At 38.8% G+C, this 16237-nt stretch overlaps 1 protein-coding gene across 6 annotated transcripts in view; it reads right to left on the minus strand.

Moving 5' to 3' along the window:
* The window catches only part of LOC108234705 (dipeptidyl aminopeptidase-like protein 6), a 225726-nt gene that overhangs the window by 81744 nt on the left and 127745 nt on the right, over positions 1–16237 (minus strand). Inside the window, exon 1 of one of the 6 annotated variants that reach the window (XM_017414083.3) lies at positions 7373–7759. The exons of the other annotated variants lie outside the window; for them this stretch is intronic. Within the exon in view, the coding sequence (XP_017269572.1) occupies positions 7373–7432 (60 nt within the window). The 5' untranslated portion in view covers positions 7433–7759. Of the gene's footprint in view, positions 1–7372; positions 7760–16237 lie in introns of those variants that run through there. 6 annotated transcript variants of the gene reach the window in all.

The following is a 16237-nucleotide window of genomic DNA, read 5'->3' on the forward strand; positions in this document are numbered from 1 at the left end:
TATGAGATGACTCAAGACTTCTGAGCAATACTTTCTAAAAGAGGGAGAAAATGGCATGGCTTAGTATTCCTGGAGTGCAGCTTCATTTATGGAAATACGACCACTCAAACTCAAAGCAGTGTTTACTGGGATCTATATACATATTCTGTGCTGACTCCCATACCTCAGAGACACAATTAGTATGCAACAAAGACACAAAAACAGACCCCTTTTTTCCTACCATCTGACATAAAAATCGCTGACCTTTTCCTAAATGAGGCAGTTTTACACATATTTGGAATCTCCTCCTGAGGTGTTTTCAAAAAGCCTCTGACACACACAAACACCTGATGCCGACACCGACTATTAACGAGATGGAGGATTGTCGTGACATTTAGTTTGACCGTTTCACCAAACGCTGAATATTTATTGCCAAATTAAAGCCCCTCCCACCCACCCCCCTCCCATGTTTCATAAGCTATTTCGGCTCATAACATTTAAATCATAACAATCATGATGAATCGCAGAGGTGGCCCGCCTGGCAATCTCGCCTCTAATCTCCACTTCAGGCCCCAGCATCACGGCACAATTGTTCATAATTGCCCTCAAGATGAACTATGGCACAAACATTAGAGGCATCCAATCCTCCTCTAAATCTATCTTCAACTCCCTCTTATCGGTCAAGGGCACTCGCCGAACAGGAGCAATTTGAGTTTTATTTATTAAGATTTCAAAAGTGAATAGTTGGACCAATCTATCTCGTCCATTCTCCTTCCCTCTCTGATTGAACAGGACCTCACCTGCACACAGAAGAAATCTGTGTGGTTACCAGAAGAATTAAAATCAGTCTGGGTGCGACTGTGCGGTTTCAAATTAAATCTGCATATTTCATGAGCGAGATGTGCTCTAGTGAGTTGATCTGAGTTGGAGGCAAAGCCACTAGACTCCGGCAAACAAACCAAATATTCAAATTCTTGCTGAAGATATTCTGTGAAAAGTTCAGCAGAACCTCAGACGCATGAAAAACAGTCTCCCTGGGGAGATAAACATCCTGTCTTTTACACTTTCCAGCATTTTGCATACACCCATGGACTAAACTTCTCACATGCATCCTTTCCTTTAAAACCAATAAATGTGTTTTTACTCACGAGTGCTTCGGAGGAAAACTAATTTCACTATTTATTTTTAGGTTTTAAAATCCTAACCAGATCATTGTTCCTTACCAATCATCAAGCTGCTTACATCTGTCCAGGGAGGAGATGTCAGGTGGGGTGTTTGTTCAGGGCTTTAGTTTTTATTGCTACAAAATGCACAAGTCTCCAGCAGTTATGTATTGCTAAAGGACAGAGTGTTTGGTTGATTTGAGCAAAAACGGGTATCCTTTGGCAATTTAAGTTTAAGAAAGAATCTTTAAGTTGAGTTTATGCTCATGCTAAATCAGCCTAAAGGCAAGTATCATTAATACATGAGGCATTCTTTGTCTTTTATGCAGAAAATGTAAAACATGTGTAGTAATTTTGCTCAGTATTTGTTAATATTGTTAAAATAAGACCTAATTTCTTTCCAAAGCATGTTGCAAATGTGTCCATGCACAAAGCTATCAGACTGTTCTATGTGATAAAGATGGAAAACTCCTGCTTAGACATTTTTCTAACTCTGAACTCCAGTTTGCATATAATATTTGACTAAAGACCCCAAATCTACTTCCTGATCTTATTGTGAAGAATAAATGTCCCCTTGGATTACTTTTAAAATAAAAAAAAATGGATTGGTCTGTTTGTATAAAACTGTTGATGGGCTTTATTTATCATTCAATTGATAATTTCTTGCAATAAATTACTTTACACAATCCCCTGTTTGAGGAAACTGTAATTAAGTGAGCGTTTATCTCGGCAGGTTGTTGTTGTCATTCTTTCAGCTGCTCCCTTCTTCGAGGGCTGCCACACTGAGCAAACTCGCATGAAAGATTTGGTATTTGCTTTGCGCCGGATGCCCTTCCTGCCCCAAACTGGGCTCAAACCTGCAGTCTCAGGATTACAAGAGCACAGCACCAACCCTACTTGAGTTTAGCTGGTATTTATTTTTTGACATGTCTTACATACAATCTGAAGAGACAATGTGATCTGCTGATTTTCTTTGGTAGACAACTTTTTTACAAACTGGAATTATATAATTAATAACATAATGATCATACTTTACATCAGGTGGAATGAATTTGGACTGAATTGGGCTGCATACAATTTGCACTGAATTAGCACAACTCTAACTTAGTTGTATTTGACTATAACTGGGTTCATTTTAATTGAAAACTAGTTTGACCTGGACTGGTTTTGGCTTTCCTTTTTTCTTTAAAGGGGCCTGTGATTGGTTTAGTTGTGAACTGGCACTATATCATAAATAAAATGCTAAACTGAAGTGATGAACTAATGCCACATGCATGTGAAGAAAGCAAAATAATAGCATTAACTCTGGAATATAATCAATTTGCTGTGGATTACTCCCTATGGTACAGAACAGGGTACTCACACATGGCTGGCAGAGAAAATCTGCTCTCACAACAATCTTATCTGCTGTTGCCATCCTCCTGCTGTGTGACCTCCTAGTTCTGTAACCGGTCACATTGACATCTGGTTTAGCGAAAACATTTGGACTAAAGTCTACTGTTACTGGAGTTTTGCTATCAATATTCAAAAAGGTTCAGGTATATTCTCACAACATACAAAGAGAAGCCTGTTCATTTAAGAACCTTAACGCAATGTATACAACTTTATTATACAGAGAATATTGAATATTAAGTATTAATATTTCACCCAGTTACAGCTAAACACCAAATTCACATTTGGTTTTCTAACGTCAGTATTTTGGTTTGATTTTCAAGTGAGCAACTTCACATTTTTATGCTCGACACGCTGCATTTCAGATAAACATTTAATCAGTATCTATTTTTCAGAAAACTAGTTAGTTTTAAGAGGGTATTGTGCCTGGAACAAAAAAAACCTAAAACATAACATGCATTAAGAATTAGAAAATTAGCATTATTAAATAAATTTCCAAAAGGCAGCTCTGATTTTATGCTCCTAATGATTCGATTATACACTGATTGATTCAATTCTGAACTGTGCTTTTTGCTGAACAAGACAAAACCAGTGGCACGCACAGTGAGATGGTTTGTGCAGAACATCTGTCTAGTCACCTGACAGCTCAGTGGGTGGGAAATGACACATTCACATGGCTCGAATGCAAAAGCACTGAAAAAAAAAGTAAAAAATACCCCCTAGTGCAAACTAAATCATTAAATCTACAGAGTAGTAAAATAAGAGCTGTAGCATCCAACCCCTGCTATGGCTTTGTCTACCATTTTTCTATTTTTTTTGGCCCTGAGATCACCATTTTCTTCACCAACACCCACAGGCTGCTCTGCTCAGCTGTTACTCAAGCTGCTGAAATGGCATCATCTGAGTTTTGGCTCAAAATACTCCCAAAGTCCTCCACTATTCTGCTCGTGCGAAATGCTACAAATTCAACTTTAACAAGGCAGATGGCACGATACAAGACCGTCTTCCACAATCTACAAGTCTCTGACTTAAGCCTGTAGTAGACATGTGTTAAGGGTTTTCCAGACGCATGAGGTGCAACAAAAATGGACAAAGGGTTGATCGTTGACCTGAACGATGGAGGCGTCTTTGTTGTTAAATTGCCTATTAAAGGTTGAGTGCTGTGATCTGGCTTTAAACACATAAAATGCTCAAAATAGATTTAATTCAAAGCCTTGCATTACTTGAAGAAATGCATATCACCTGCCACCTTTCATGCCAGAGTCGTAGCCATTTTGGTCAAATCTTGAAAATACCGTTATGCACAATATCATGTTGTATCATCAGCTGTGAGAGTATGTGTTCTCCTAGCTACTACTCCATCAAATTTCAGCTTAATATTTGTCAGGCTAGCTGAGCTACAGCCATTTTTTGTGTTGGCTGTTGGTTAGCTGTGGTGGTCATCTTGAATTGGATTGGTTTACCTCCCAAAACTAATCAGTTGTAGATGGACATTGAGTGACAGCTTTCTCAACTTCATTAAAACCCATCCAGTGGTTCATTAGGTATTTTGCTAACAGACAAACATAACTGATTTCAACAATTATTGCTTAAGTTTTAAGAAAAACTGTTGCCCAATGAGTAGCACTTGGACTATGTGTTTTGAATTACTCTTCGCTATAATCACACCAATATCTGTAAAAACGATGGAATCCCTGACAAGTTTGTGTTTTCTAAAGTCAGTTGATGGCCATCCTAATTTATACTGGCACCAAAAATTAATCAGCTGTAGATGTACATTCAATAATTATTTCCTGAAAGTTTCCGTAAAATCCATCCAGTGGTTTATCAGCTGTTTTGCAAACAGAGAGACAGAGTTGATTCCAAATAGTTAATAGGAAAATTTTAAACAAAGATCTTGCACAAACCTTTAGCACTATGTATGTGTTGGGATCATTCTTAACCACTACCATGCAGAATTTTAGGTCCATATCTGTAAAAATGACAGAATCATGTCCATTTATGTGTTGTTGTCTTTTTAAGTTCAGATAGCTGTGGCAGCCATGTTGAACTGTGCTGGCTTCAAAGCTTAATCAGTTGTACATGTCAACCGGAGGATTGTTTTCTGAAAGTTTCATTAATATCCATCCAGGTGTTCATGGTACAGACAAATGAAGAGCAGCGGGCGATACTGATACTGAACTTGTGATATCACTCGCGTTAAACCAAGTCAGACGGTTTGGGAAATTATCATCATGAAAAATAAATTAATACATAAGCTGCACAAGAAACAATATTCTCTAACCAGAATTTGATTTGGGCAAACACATTGTTTCCAATGTTCAGATTTCTATTAGCAGCGCTCTGACATTACAGCTCAATCTTCATAATGACCCAGAGAGAAGCATATTTTGACAGCAGCTTTAAATTGGTGTAAACTGTCTCGCCCCTGCAAAAGCATCATCTCCCCCTCTGCAGCTCGACCTCTTGCTCCTTCCGAGCCTCCACCTTGTTTCGCTAATGAGTGTTAGAGCTGCGACTCTCAGTTGATTACCGGAGAGCTGCTGCCGCTGCTATCTCTGGTGAGCTGCCCTCTATCTGCGTCCCCCACCCCTCCATCCCTGGACCATAAGCCCTGCGAGCAGACCATCAATCAGCTGGTAACAGGACCTCACGTAATCACAGCTTTCTGCCCATTTCGGTGTCCTTGTGTGATGCGAATGGACATATGTGGATTTCACAACCTTAAGGTACTTTAGGGGCAATTTTTCACTTTGTTGAAACGTCATGTCTCTGGACAAAAAAAGAAAAAGGGTAAAAAAAAAAAAAAAAGAAATTCCCTGAAAGCCGCAATTATTGTAACTACTCCCTGAAATCACAGCATCACCGGGTCTCTAATTTTCACAGTTATTAGGGAAAAGGTCAGTCTCTGCTGGCATTTTTTTTTTGTTTTATTTAAAAATATGTAGATTTAATAAATGCACACAACTGAAGGGCTTTTATTAAAAGCTGAACCGTATCAGATGATTAGAGCTGCAATATCGCGTTGATAGAATAATAGCAGTTTCTAATATTTATGAGTGACGCTAAAGCAACTGTTTAGTAAGTCAGCGGACAGATGAATTTAAATATTTTAAGATGACAAAAATTCTTTCAGCTTAAATTGACTTATAAAGAATTTCATTACGGAAAGGAAAATCACAATGTTTACCATTGTTCCTTTTAGATTTTTACACTTGTGACAGATATTTTAGTTGATTTTTTTTCCATTTAAAAGTACATGATGAGGCGCATTGTGTATGAGTCCCAATTCTGATGTAAATTTGTGGCACTGGGTTTGCTTTATAGCATTCATTTAAGTAAAACAGCACACATATTGAACAAAATAAGATGACATATTTATGCTTTCTAAGAGTTAAATACAACCTATGTGGGAGAGACATGACACAAATATTAGCTTGAAACTGCAGCTGCATTTTCAGTGGTTTTAATGAAATGGTGAATCTATATAGTGTTTTTAAAGTTTAGTGGCACCTTTTACAACCCCCCCTTTTTGGCCAAAAATCCATGTAGAATAAACCTGTTTTTTGTTCGTTTTGCAGCTAAAATCTTAAGAGAAACATTTAGGGGTTGCAAAGAAATCCTCACAAAGTGACTGAAAGTCCAATTATATGTCATTAAATTAACTTTTCTTTTTTTTTTTTTGGTCAAACAGACCATCTTAACCAACAAATATCCAATTTGCAATAGAACATAACGGCACAAAACAGCAAACCTCACTTTTCTGTGATACAAGCCTGTAAACTTACTTACGTTTGTGTGATTTATGACTCGCAGCGAGCCAACTGATATCATTCAGCATGATCTAATTTCCCAGTCTATCACCTGGTTATGTTGAAGATTACGTCTGCAAAGTCTGTTCTGCAGCCACGGAACATGCACGCACAGACAGATAGACCTTATCCTGCCTGTAAGGGGTGACACTGACAGTTTGCTACTAGGTATCAGCAGAAATAATATCACCTTTTCTGTCATTTTCAGACAGGTGCAACGCATAGGGAGAGATGGTAGTGACAGATTTTATCCAAAATTATGGTTTATGCTGACAGGCTGGTGGGGCTAAAAATAAATTACAAACTTTATCAGAAAATAGGGGATTCTTTGCTGCAGGAGCCACAGAAGTGAGAGCATGCATTGCCATATTTACAAGTATCTACTGATGCATTGATTGCAAACTTTCAAAGAGAAGATGTGGCTCCGATTTGTTGACAATGAGCGTTTTGCGTCTATCATGAAACAAAACCCCACAGAAAGCTCATTTCCTCTGATGAGGTTAAGTTTGTGCGGCTCAGGTGCCTCAGCGGGGGCGGGGTGGGGGGGATCCAACAGATGCTCCGCAGAACAGAACCGAACCAAGACGCAGCGCAGACAAGCAACAGCCTTTAAAACAGGAGCACAACCTCGAGCTCCAGGTGCCCCGCTGATTGACAATTTGATCAAACACGGTTTTGTCCTCCGTGGCACTTTTCGTGGGCCCTTCTCCACTTTCTGTCTGCTGCGAGGAGAACGATGAGAACACCCCCCCCCCNAAAAAAAAAAAACTGCTCGTAAAGTCACTGCACAATCTCATTAAAGCCAATCACGACGGTGACGGACAGCTCCCGGCTGTCGTTGCCAAATCACTCCAGAGCGCACAAGCCTTTTAAAAACGAACCGACGTGGACGCGCGCTTTCCCGAAGCGCAGCGTGTTGTTAATCGGTCAGAAAGCAAACATGACAGAGAGTGTCGAGCAGCTAAAAGGCAGGGGCGGTGCAGGTTAACATCCAAGGAGCGCGAGGGGTGAACGGCTCATCGGTACCTGGTCTGGCTGCTGAGCCGCTTTCGACGGCGCATTGGTGCCTTCCTTCGCCGTGGTCATGGCTCCCTGGCGCGGGGGACAAACCTGTTGTTTCCCCGGCTGGAGGAGAGAAGGATGACGGAGAGGCAGCAGGGGAGGGGGTTAAAATAAATAAATAAATAAATGGCAAATACACACCGGAGACGCAAAGGTGTGAAATAAGAAGTGGTGGAAGGAGAGGACGAGCAGCTCAGAGAGAAGAGAAGAGATTCAGTCAGTCGGAGGGGGGGAGAAAAAAGAAAAAGAGGAGGAGGAAGAGGAGGAGGAGACGGAGGAAGAGAGGCAGAGAGAAGCCGCGCATCTCTTCATGCGGGACTCCGCTCAATATTCCACACGCGCGTGCCCCTCCACGGTCCGCACAGCCCGCGCGCACACACGATTGGGTTGCAAAGCAGCGAAGTGAATGGAGACCAATGAGAAGCTCCTATACGGAATTTACATTGAACTTGATCTCATAAATGATTCAGTCAAACCCGCAGTGACATTAACGCTCATCTGTTTTATTTTTATTCACTTCATTAACAAAATACCCCCCCCCCCAATATTACTCATATTAGCTACTTATTTTTCCCATATAGCAGCTGGTGCTAAATTTCAATGCATTGTCTGGCTTACACTGTTTTTTTATCCTGATCCTGTTAAATTCAAATATACTTAATCACGTCCACAAAAAGAAAGAAAAAACCCTTCATCCATATTAAATATCCTTATGTGTTGTTTTGCATCTAGGGCTTCTAGCTGAAGCCTAATTTGCAAACAATGCCCCCCAAACCAATTAAAGCAACCAAACTTATACAACACACAAAAAAATAAATTTATTTGGACCATAATTGCAACAATTATAATTAATACAAATAGGAACAAGATACAAGCATGACAATATTAACATGTACAGTGTGATCTAAGTGTACGCTGGCGTTCTCAGATTTGTCTTTGTTTAAGCCATTTTGTCTGAAAATTTAAGTCTAAACTTGGTTACGATTTTTTTTTTTTATTAATACTAAAAATCAAAATCAAAGAGCCTTAAAATGACCAAAGTGTTGGCTAAAATGTTTTGTACCTCACTGGTCTGCAGTGTCCCTTAGCTGCTCCCCTTGTTGGAGCTATTACTTTTTAAAATCTTTTTGCTCATAACCTCCTGCAGCATGTTTTTTTTTTTTAAAGAAAAAAGCTATTTTCATAAATCAAAGCTGCATACAATTTTATTTATTTATTCAAATATTTTGGTCATTTTCAAATGATACAAAAACAAAGAAACTGTAGCCTAAATCCACATGAGCAAACAAAGTCACCTCATCAAATTTCAGCTCAATATCTGTAAAAATGACTGTTACTGCCATTTTTGTGTTGGCTAAGATCAATTAGCTGTGGTGGCCATCTTGAATGAGATTGAATCCAAAACCTAATGAGTTGTAGTTGTACAGCCAATGATTAGTTGATGAAAGTAATATTAAAATCTATCTGGTGGTTCATTTGGTATTTTGACAACAGAAAAATAGGCTTGACTCCAAACATTAATGCTAAAGTTTTAAGCAAATATGTTGCTAAATGAGAAACACTTCAAGTATGTGTTGTAAATTACTCTCAGCTACAACCACAACAAATTTTAAGTCAGTATCTGTAAAACTAACTGAATTACAGCAATAATTGTGTTTTGTAAGTTCATTTGGGTGTGGCGGCCATCTTAAATTGGATTAGATCCAACAATTAATAAGTTGTAAATGTGTATCCAGTGATGATTCTCTGGAAGTTTCATTAAAGTCTGCCGAGTGGTTCATGAAATAGTTCGCTAACAGACAGACACACAAACAAGACGTTGTTGTACCATTTTCGCATTTCAGCAAATTCAGGCAATAACTAATTATCACACATGGCTCAAATAACAAAAAAGATGTAAGTTGAAGCTCTGGCTTATTGTAGATACCATTTAGACTTATTTTATACTTTTTAATTAAAAATCTACTGGCTATTGGAAGAACAAGAAAAAGTTTGCATGTTCTTCATTCTCACACAGGAGCAGAAAAAACCTAAAAGCCTTCAGTGATGAAAATGTTAAAAGTATGCAAACATCTGCATTAAACAAAGTTCGACTAGTTTGAAAGTTTAAATAATTACAGAGGCTGGAAAACACCAAACACAGCAGTAAATCTTAACAACCTCTTGTGTCGTGAACATTTCACGATAAGAACCGAGCATCTTTTCATTGCTTGTTCAATTAATTACATCTGCAAGAGTTCTTGTACAATCCCCATTAAACACAGAGAGGAAATGACTTACTTTGATTTGTTCTGAGATGTACTTAGAGTTAATTAATACCCCACTCTCCAGTTTGACTCCTTATATTGCCGGTTTGTAACCGAATGTGCTGCGCTGTTAATTAAAGTCAGGTGGCGACGGGGCGAAGTCAATTACCTCGGCGTCTCAAATGAATATCTGCAGTGTTGTTTCATGTGACCAACAGGGTACAAACGGGCAGAAAATAAGGCCTATTCTTGGAAAACAGTCTCAGAGGAAATAAACCACTTTCAGATACCCTTGAATGAGATATTATTGGGTTGTGTTGGGACAAAAGAAAATATGGTTTTGTAATTTACTTTGAATCAAGCTACCTCGCAGGTTAAGTTTCCTCCTTATTCACATGAGTAACTTTTAAAAGTCCCAGGAGGAATGGTTTCTGCTGTTGTTGTATAGAGGTTGCTGTGTAACCAACTGAAAAGTTTATTTTTTTCTTTTGGTTTGTTTTACTTTAGATCTATTTTCTTTGCCTGCTTTCCTGTGCAGGGTGTCTATCTCCTGTGGTTATTGTGCGAGAGGTGGGGTACACCCTAGACAGGTTGCCAGCCTGTCTAGGGCCATAGCGACACAGAGAACTGGAGTACCTGACAAAAATCCACACATGCATGGGAAAAAACATGCAAACTCCAGGCAAAAAGGCCCCAGCCCAAATCAAACCTATGCCAACCAACCATTCCAACATGCAGTCACAAAAGCAACTCATATCTCAAAAACTAAATGAATAAATAAAAATATTAGTGGCTTCATTAAAGTTTTCCTGTAAATTATACACCACATCTTTTTTTTTTTGCATCTGACAATTATTTTGTCAGGATTTGGGTAGTTTGATATTTTCTTCTGTTATCCTTGTGTATATGTTGTATAGTTTTGTTCCTTGTGTTCCCTGTGCCACTACTCACCTTCCCTCAGCTCAGCACTTTTCCAGTCAGCCTACACCTGCCCCTACTTTGTAATCACGCACCTGTTTCCAGTTCCTCGTCATCAGCCTTTAGATTCAGTCAGTAGTGAGTTTCTCTTTGCTGAATCATTATCGCTATGATGCACTGTTTGGTTCTGCTCGTGTTCCCTGTGATCCACCATCTTGTAGCTTTTTGTTTTGCTTAGTTAAATAAATCTGTTTACTTCTGAGCTCCTCTGTGTCTGCCTGCATTCTGGGTTCCAGCCTACAACGCAACAAAACCTGATATATTTGTTCTGGAGATGCAGCGTGCTGGAAGGAAAAATGCTAAAATGGCATTGCTTGGCATAGCCAGTTATCTGTTGTAAAAATCAACCACATAGTTTTTGATTGGACAGATATCAAATTACTGAGGTCTGAGTTGCTTTAAATTTAAAAATTTGCTCTTAAGTAAGCCTCCTTCTGACTAGCTTGGCTTCTGCCTGAGAATCTCTGAAGCTTCGAACTGAAATGAGTCTGACTGCTGACATAGGATACTGTCTACTTATTATTACTCGGCTTCAAAAAATTCTAATCCATTCATTTATGTCCAAATGTATGTCTGAGATCACGTCTGGTAGGAAAACTGAACACCTACTGCCTAAATGACAGAATTCAACGCATCCCAGCAGAGCTCTGACACAATCAAGTTGATTAAATTCACCTGTCAGTGGTTTCAAACTAATGAGCAATAAACACAGTTTCAGAGTTGTCTAATCAAAGCCCTCTTTTTTTTCCTGATTAACTCCAGCTAAATTTTTGACAAGGTTGATTCACGGTCTGGAGGTGTAAGAACTTTTTTTTGCCCACTTTTCAGTCACTATTATTGCAGTTAAGTCATCAGTGTTGTCAAACAAAATCACTTTGCTGAGATTTTAAACAGAACTTTTCTTTTTTTTTTTTCAATGTATCATGGAAACAATAAACTACATAGGCTGTGTGCTGGCAACAACATTTCTTTCTGACATTCATAAGGAGTTGGGCACATTTTAGGGAAAATAAAAACAAGGCAATCATCCAGTACAAGTTAGGGATTCCAGCTAAAACTGCACCACAAGTAGATCGGAAACGGCGTTATGTTTTAGTATTGCATAGTCTTTGGCTGATTAGCTCAGCTGGATACATTGAAAGGTAGAGGACTTGAATTTGAACCCAAAATTGACATTTTTTGTCCACACAAAAAGAAGCTAAACATGAACCGACATAGAAATATACTAAAATGGCTAACCATAGCGCAGTCAATGCTATTGAGGCAAGAATTTGTGCTGCCATCTTGGTAAGTGCTACATGGTAGCACTTGCCAGCATGGCAGCAGACCATAAATTCGTGAGGGAAAAAAAAAATCAACCAAGGAGATCATTGTTTTCCATTAATGGGTTAATTATCAGAACTTCAACTTCAAAGAACATGTCATTGTGTTTATCTTATTTATCTTTGGAAATATTAGTCTTTTCATTGTATTAATATACCAGGGGCCATCACTCTGTCTAAACTAGACTACTATAATTACTGTAAAGCTCTGTACTGAGGGTAGGCATTTACCATCTATCAGAATGACTTGATTATTTAATACTGTATATTATCAATAACAGCTGCTTATCGACAAATGTGTTTTACCTGCTTTATGTGTAAAATATAAATGCTAAATAATAGTAAATTACTTACTTACAAACACTCAGTTAAGCCATGTCTAAAGACTATGTGCATATTATGTAAGGCCTAAATATTTCCGTAATATCTAAGCTGTAATAATAATAATAACAATAATAATAACAAAAACTACATTATAGAAGTTTAAGTTATTAGTCTAAGTGTAATTAACTACTGACACCGGTAGTAGGGTTAGACTAAGTGGACATATAAAGTACTGACAGTAATTACTTAAAGTACAGTTACAGAATGGCTATGATTACAGCACTATGTAATTTTATGATGGCAGCAGTAGCATGTCAGGTCAGTATTTTCCCACTGGTAATGCTTGACAGGGCTTGGTGGGAGGCATTTTGCTCAGTATGTATGATGTTTATTTAAGTAAAGTAAGACTTTTGCCATGCAGTTTTGGATTGATGACACAGCCTAGAGCATGCACAAGGCATTAACAACGTGTACCTTTGACGTGTAAACAGTACAGAGTGATACACATCGCACCTAGTAAGGTGGCGGCTATGAATCTTGCCAAACACCATCAGTGGCCAATCCACCCCTTCATTTTCTTTACCCACTTTTTTTTCTTTCCAGGTCATGGGGAGATGATTCTTTTCTGCAGCAGTCACTGTGCAAGAGGCGGGGTACACCCTGGACAGTTTGCAAGTCCATCACTAGGCCACATAGAGACAAACAACCATTCACACTCTTACTCACACCTAGGGACAATTTAGAGTTACTAAACTACTTAATATGCATGGTTTTGGTCTGTGGGAGGAAACTGACGTACCCGGAAAAAACCCACACATGCTCACGGAGAACATGCACACTCCAACCAGAAAGGCCCCAGCTGGGAGTTGAACCTGTGACATTCTTGCTATGAGGCGACAGCTAACCACTTGTTGCCCACTGACCAATCCAGTGTATTTCTATTTCAGTGGTATATTTAAGGTAATTTGCTTGTTTAATAGGCCTTTTACAAATTTAGTGCCTTTTTTAGAATAGATGTTTATCAACAATTTAGTTGTTTAGATATCTTTTCAACCACAAATATTCAACCAAATATTGTGTCTGACTGCTGTACATTTAACTGTTTAACTTATTTCACAGATAACCTATGAGACATGCAAAGGCATTTAACTAAACAATGCTCCAAAAACAATAACAGCATTTTAAAAATGACATAATTTATTAGTTGTTGAAACTGACAAAAGAGAAGACAGCATTTCTCATGTTATATGCTACCATGATACGGTAATGTTTCTTTGGAAAGGGTGCTGAAAGTAAATCAGTAATAACAGTTGTCAGGTAAGTTTTGATGCAATGAGAAGAATGGGAGCCACCCTGTTTCCACACCACCATCTGCTTGTGCTCAAACCACAAAAGCAGCGTTCTCCAGCCACTCAGTCAGTGCTCACATTTAGGAGGATGATGTATGAATCTGAAGCAGCTTCCCAACAGCCAATCAATCAGCTCCAAACAAACGACGGCTACTTTCGACCAGCGCCCTTTGGCTCTTGGCGAATGCTTTATGTGGTCAGACCGCGGCAGCCGAGAAGACAATAACCACCTCTCAGTGGCTGTTTTACAGAGTGGGTATACAAACTTCATGTCTCGGATGTTGACAAATGGACGAGTCATGGCAGTGATGAATGTTGCGAGGGGCGTCTCTGTTTAAATACACATTCCAGCAAAGTTGGGAATTAACTGAGTGACGATGGCTGGCTGCCCGAACAAATGGAGCCATCCACTCATCTCTACCTCATCATTTCCCAACCAACGGCACCCAGCTGCCAACCTCCTGAACTGTGAACCATATATCCAAATTACAGCTTCCATGTAATCAATATTCTTCACAATCTTAAAAATAATATACATTGATTAATCATTATTGGCATAGGCCACAACTCTAGAAACAAATTCATGGTCATTGGATGGAAATTACATTAAAATAAATGACTGGCATTGTTTTAAGTGGTGTCACCAATTAACCTTGCAACATTTCAGCCTCATATGTGTACTTTAGCTGCTTCAGTGCAGCCAAGGGATTTCTGGACTGACTCACCAGATCTGTAGTGCCTATTACGTGATGCGAATGACTTCACATATCATTTGTGGGCAAGAGGATCAAAGGAAAATGGATAAAAATAAAAAGAAGGTGAGTGGAAAAGTCTGAAAAGCCATTCAGAATGGTTTCCTTTCTTCAGTTAAATTTAGAAGAAGAAACAGAAGTCTTCTTAAAAAATTTAGTAAAGGTAAACAGGTTTTTCCATGTTGTAAATACTTTGTATAACTTAGGCAATTTAAAAAAAATCAAATTTCTATTAGCACCACTGTATTTGATAACAATAATTGATAACAATACATAATACTGCCTGGTACTTACCATTTAGGAAACCAGTACATACCCAGTAAGTACCTGATACACCCAGTGTAAATAACAGGCATTTACCAGGTATGTATTAACCATATTTACCTTTATTTAACCAGATCTCAGTCTCAAGGGCAGTCTAACATGCATACTTTTAGACTGAGGGAGATAACCGGAGTGCCTGAAGAAAACCCGAACATTCAGACTCCACATAGAAAGACCAAGGGCCAACCCGGGGTTTGAACCCAGGACGTTCTTGCTGTGAGGCAACAGTGCTAACCACTAATCCACTGCGCTGTCCATATGATGCAAGTACCCAGTGTGTGCCCAGTAAGTACCAGGTACATACTAGATATGTACCAGGTACAAACCAGGTAAGTACAATTACATACCAGGCTGTATTATGTATTGCTACAAAGACATCATACATATTACCTGGTAACTACTTGGTACATACCTGATATGAGCCTGGTATGTACCTAGTACTAGGTACATACCAGGCTCATATCAGGTATGTACCAAGTAGTTACCAGGTACAAGCAAGGTATGTATGTGGTATATACCTGGTAAGTACCACATAAATACTTGGTAAATGCCAGGTATTTACTAGCTGTATTATGTTTAGTTACTGAGATATTGTGCACTTGCATGGTATTTTTTTTTTCTTTTTTGATGAAAGCTGTTGTCAAAAGACAGATTTTAAGAACAAAACCACCTCAATTTAGAATTTTAGCTTCAGCTTGCAATTCTTTTTTAATCTTTGTATCTGTGTATTATTTTCAATTTTTCCTCCCGCGTTTTAGAGAACCTGGTCCCTAGTTGGCTTTACGTTTGTGCATGCACCTATCCACGTCAAGGAAATGTGTCCCATTACAGCCATTTGTGGAGAAAATAGAATCTAAAAAAAAGTATATCTCCTGTTAAAGACAGCTCCACTCTCCCAGAACATATTCCGTCATGGCATATGGCTGAAGCCATCCATCAGCTTTATTTTATCCCCGTATCAGTCCCTTTAGTGCAGCCAGTCCCCAGCATGCTGAATATGGAAGACGGGTAAAGGAATAGTTCAAAAATTAAATGTATTCAACTCTATTTCCCAGCATGACTCGATTTTCTAAAATATATTGAGGAAGTATTTGCTTCTCTCTATTCTATTTTTTAAATGTGGTTTTTAAATCCTGTATAAGATATGTTTGAGCCGACATGTTCGCAAATTTTTTGCCCTAGACGAACGTTGGCAGTGTTAAAATGACTATTCCAACACTGACACAAGAACAGAGGTCTGGAAATCTCACCCAGAAACTCAGCTTCTGCAGCTGGTGGTGCATCACAGAGCTGTGTGCCTCAATTTTTCACTCTTATTTGCTTGACATATGATGACAAGCATTAAATTATTAGAAGTAAGCATTAGTTTTTTTTCCACCCCATCCGCCCTTTTTTTACAACTTCTTCTTGTGAATGGTCTATAAATATTTCCTGGCACCATCTTCCTGGAAGATAAGGGAGACATCAGGTTGCAGTTTCTTCTCTTATCAGCATACAACATTTTATGGCAGGCGTGACTCATGAGTCTTCGCAT

Source organism: Kryptolebias marmoratus, linkage group LG21 (genome assembly GCF_001649575.2).
Source record: "Kryptolebias marmoratus isolate JLee-2015 linkage group LG21, ASM164957v2, whole genome shotgun sequence".
NCBI lineage: Eukaryota > Metazoa > Chordata > Actinopteri > Cyprinodontiformes > Rivulidae > Kryptolebias > Kryptolebias marmoratus.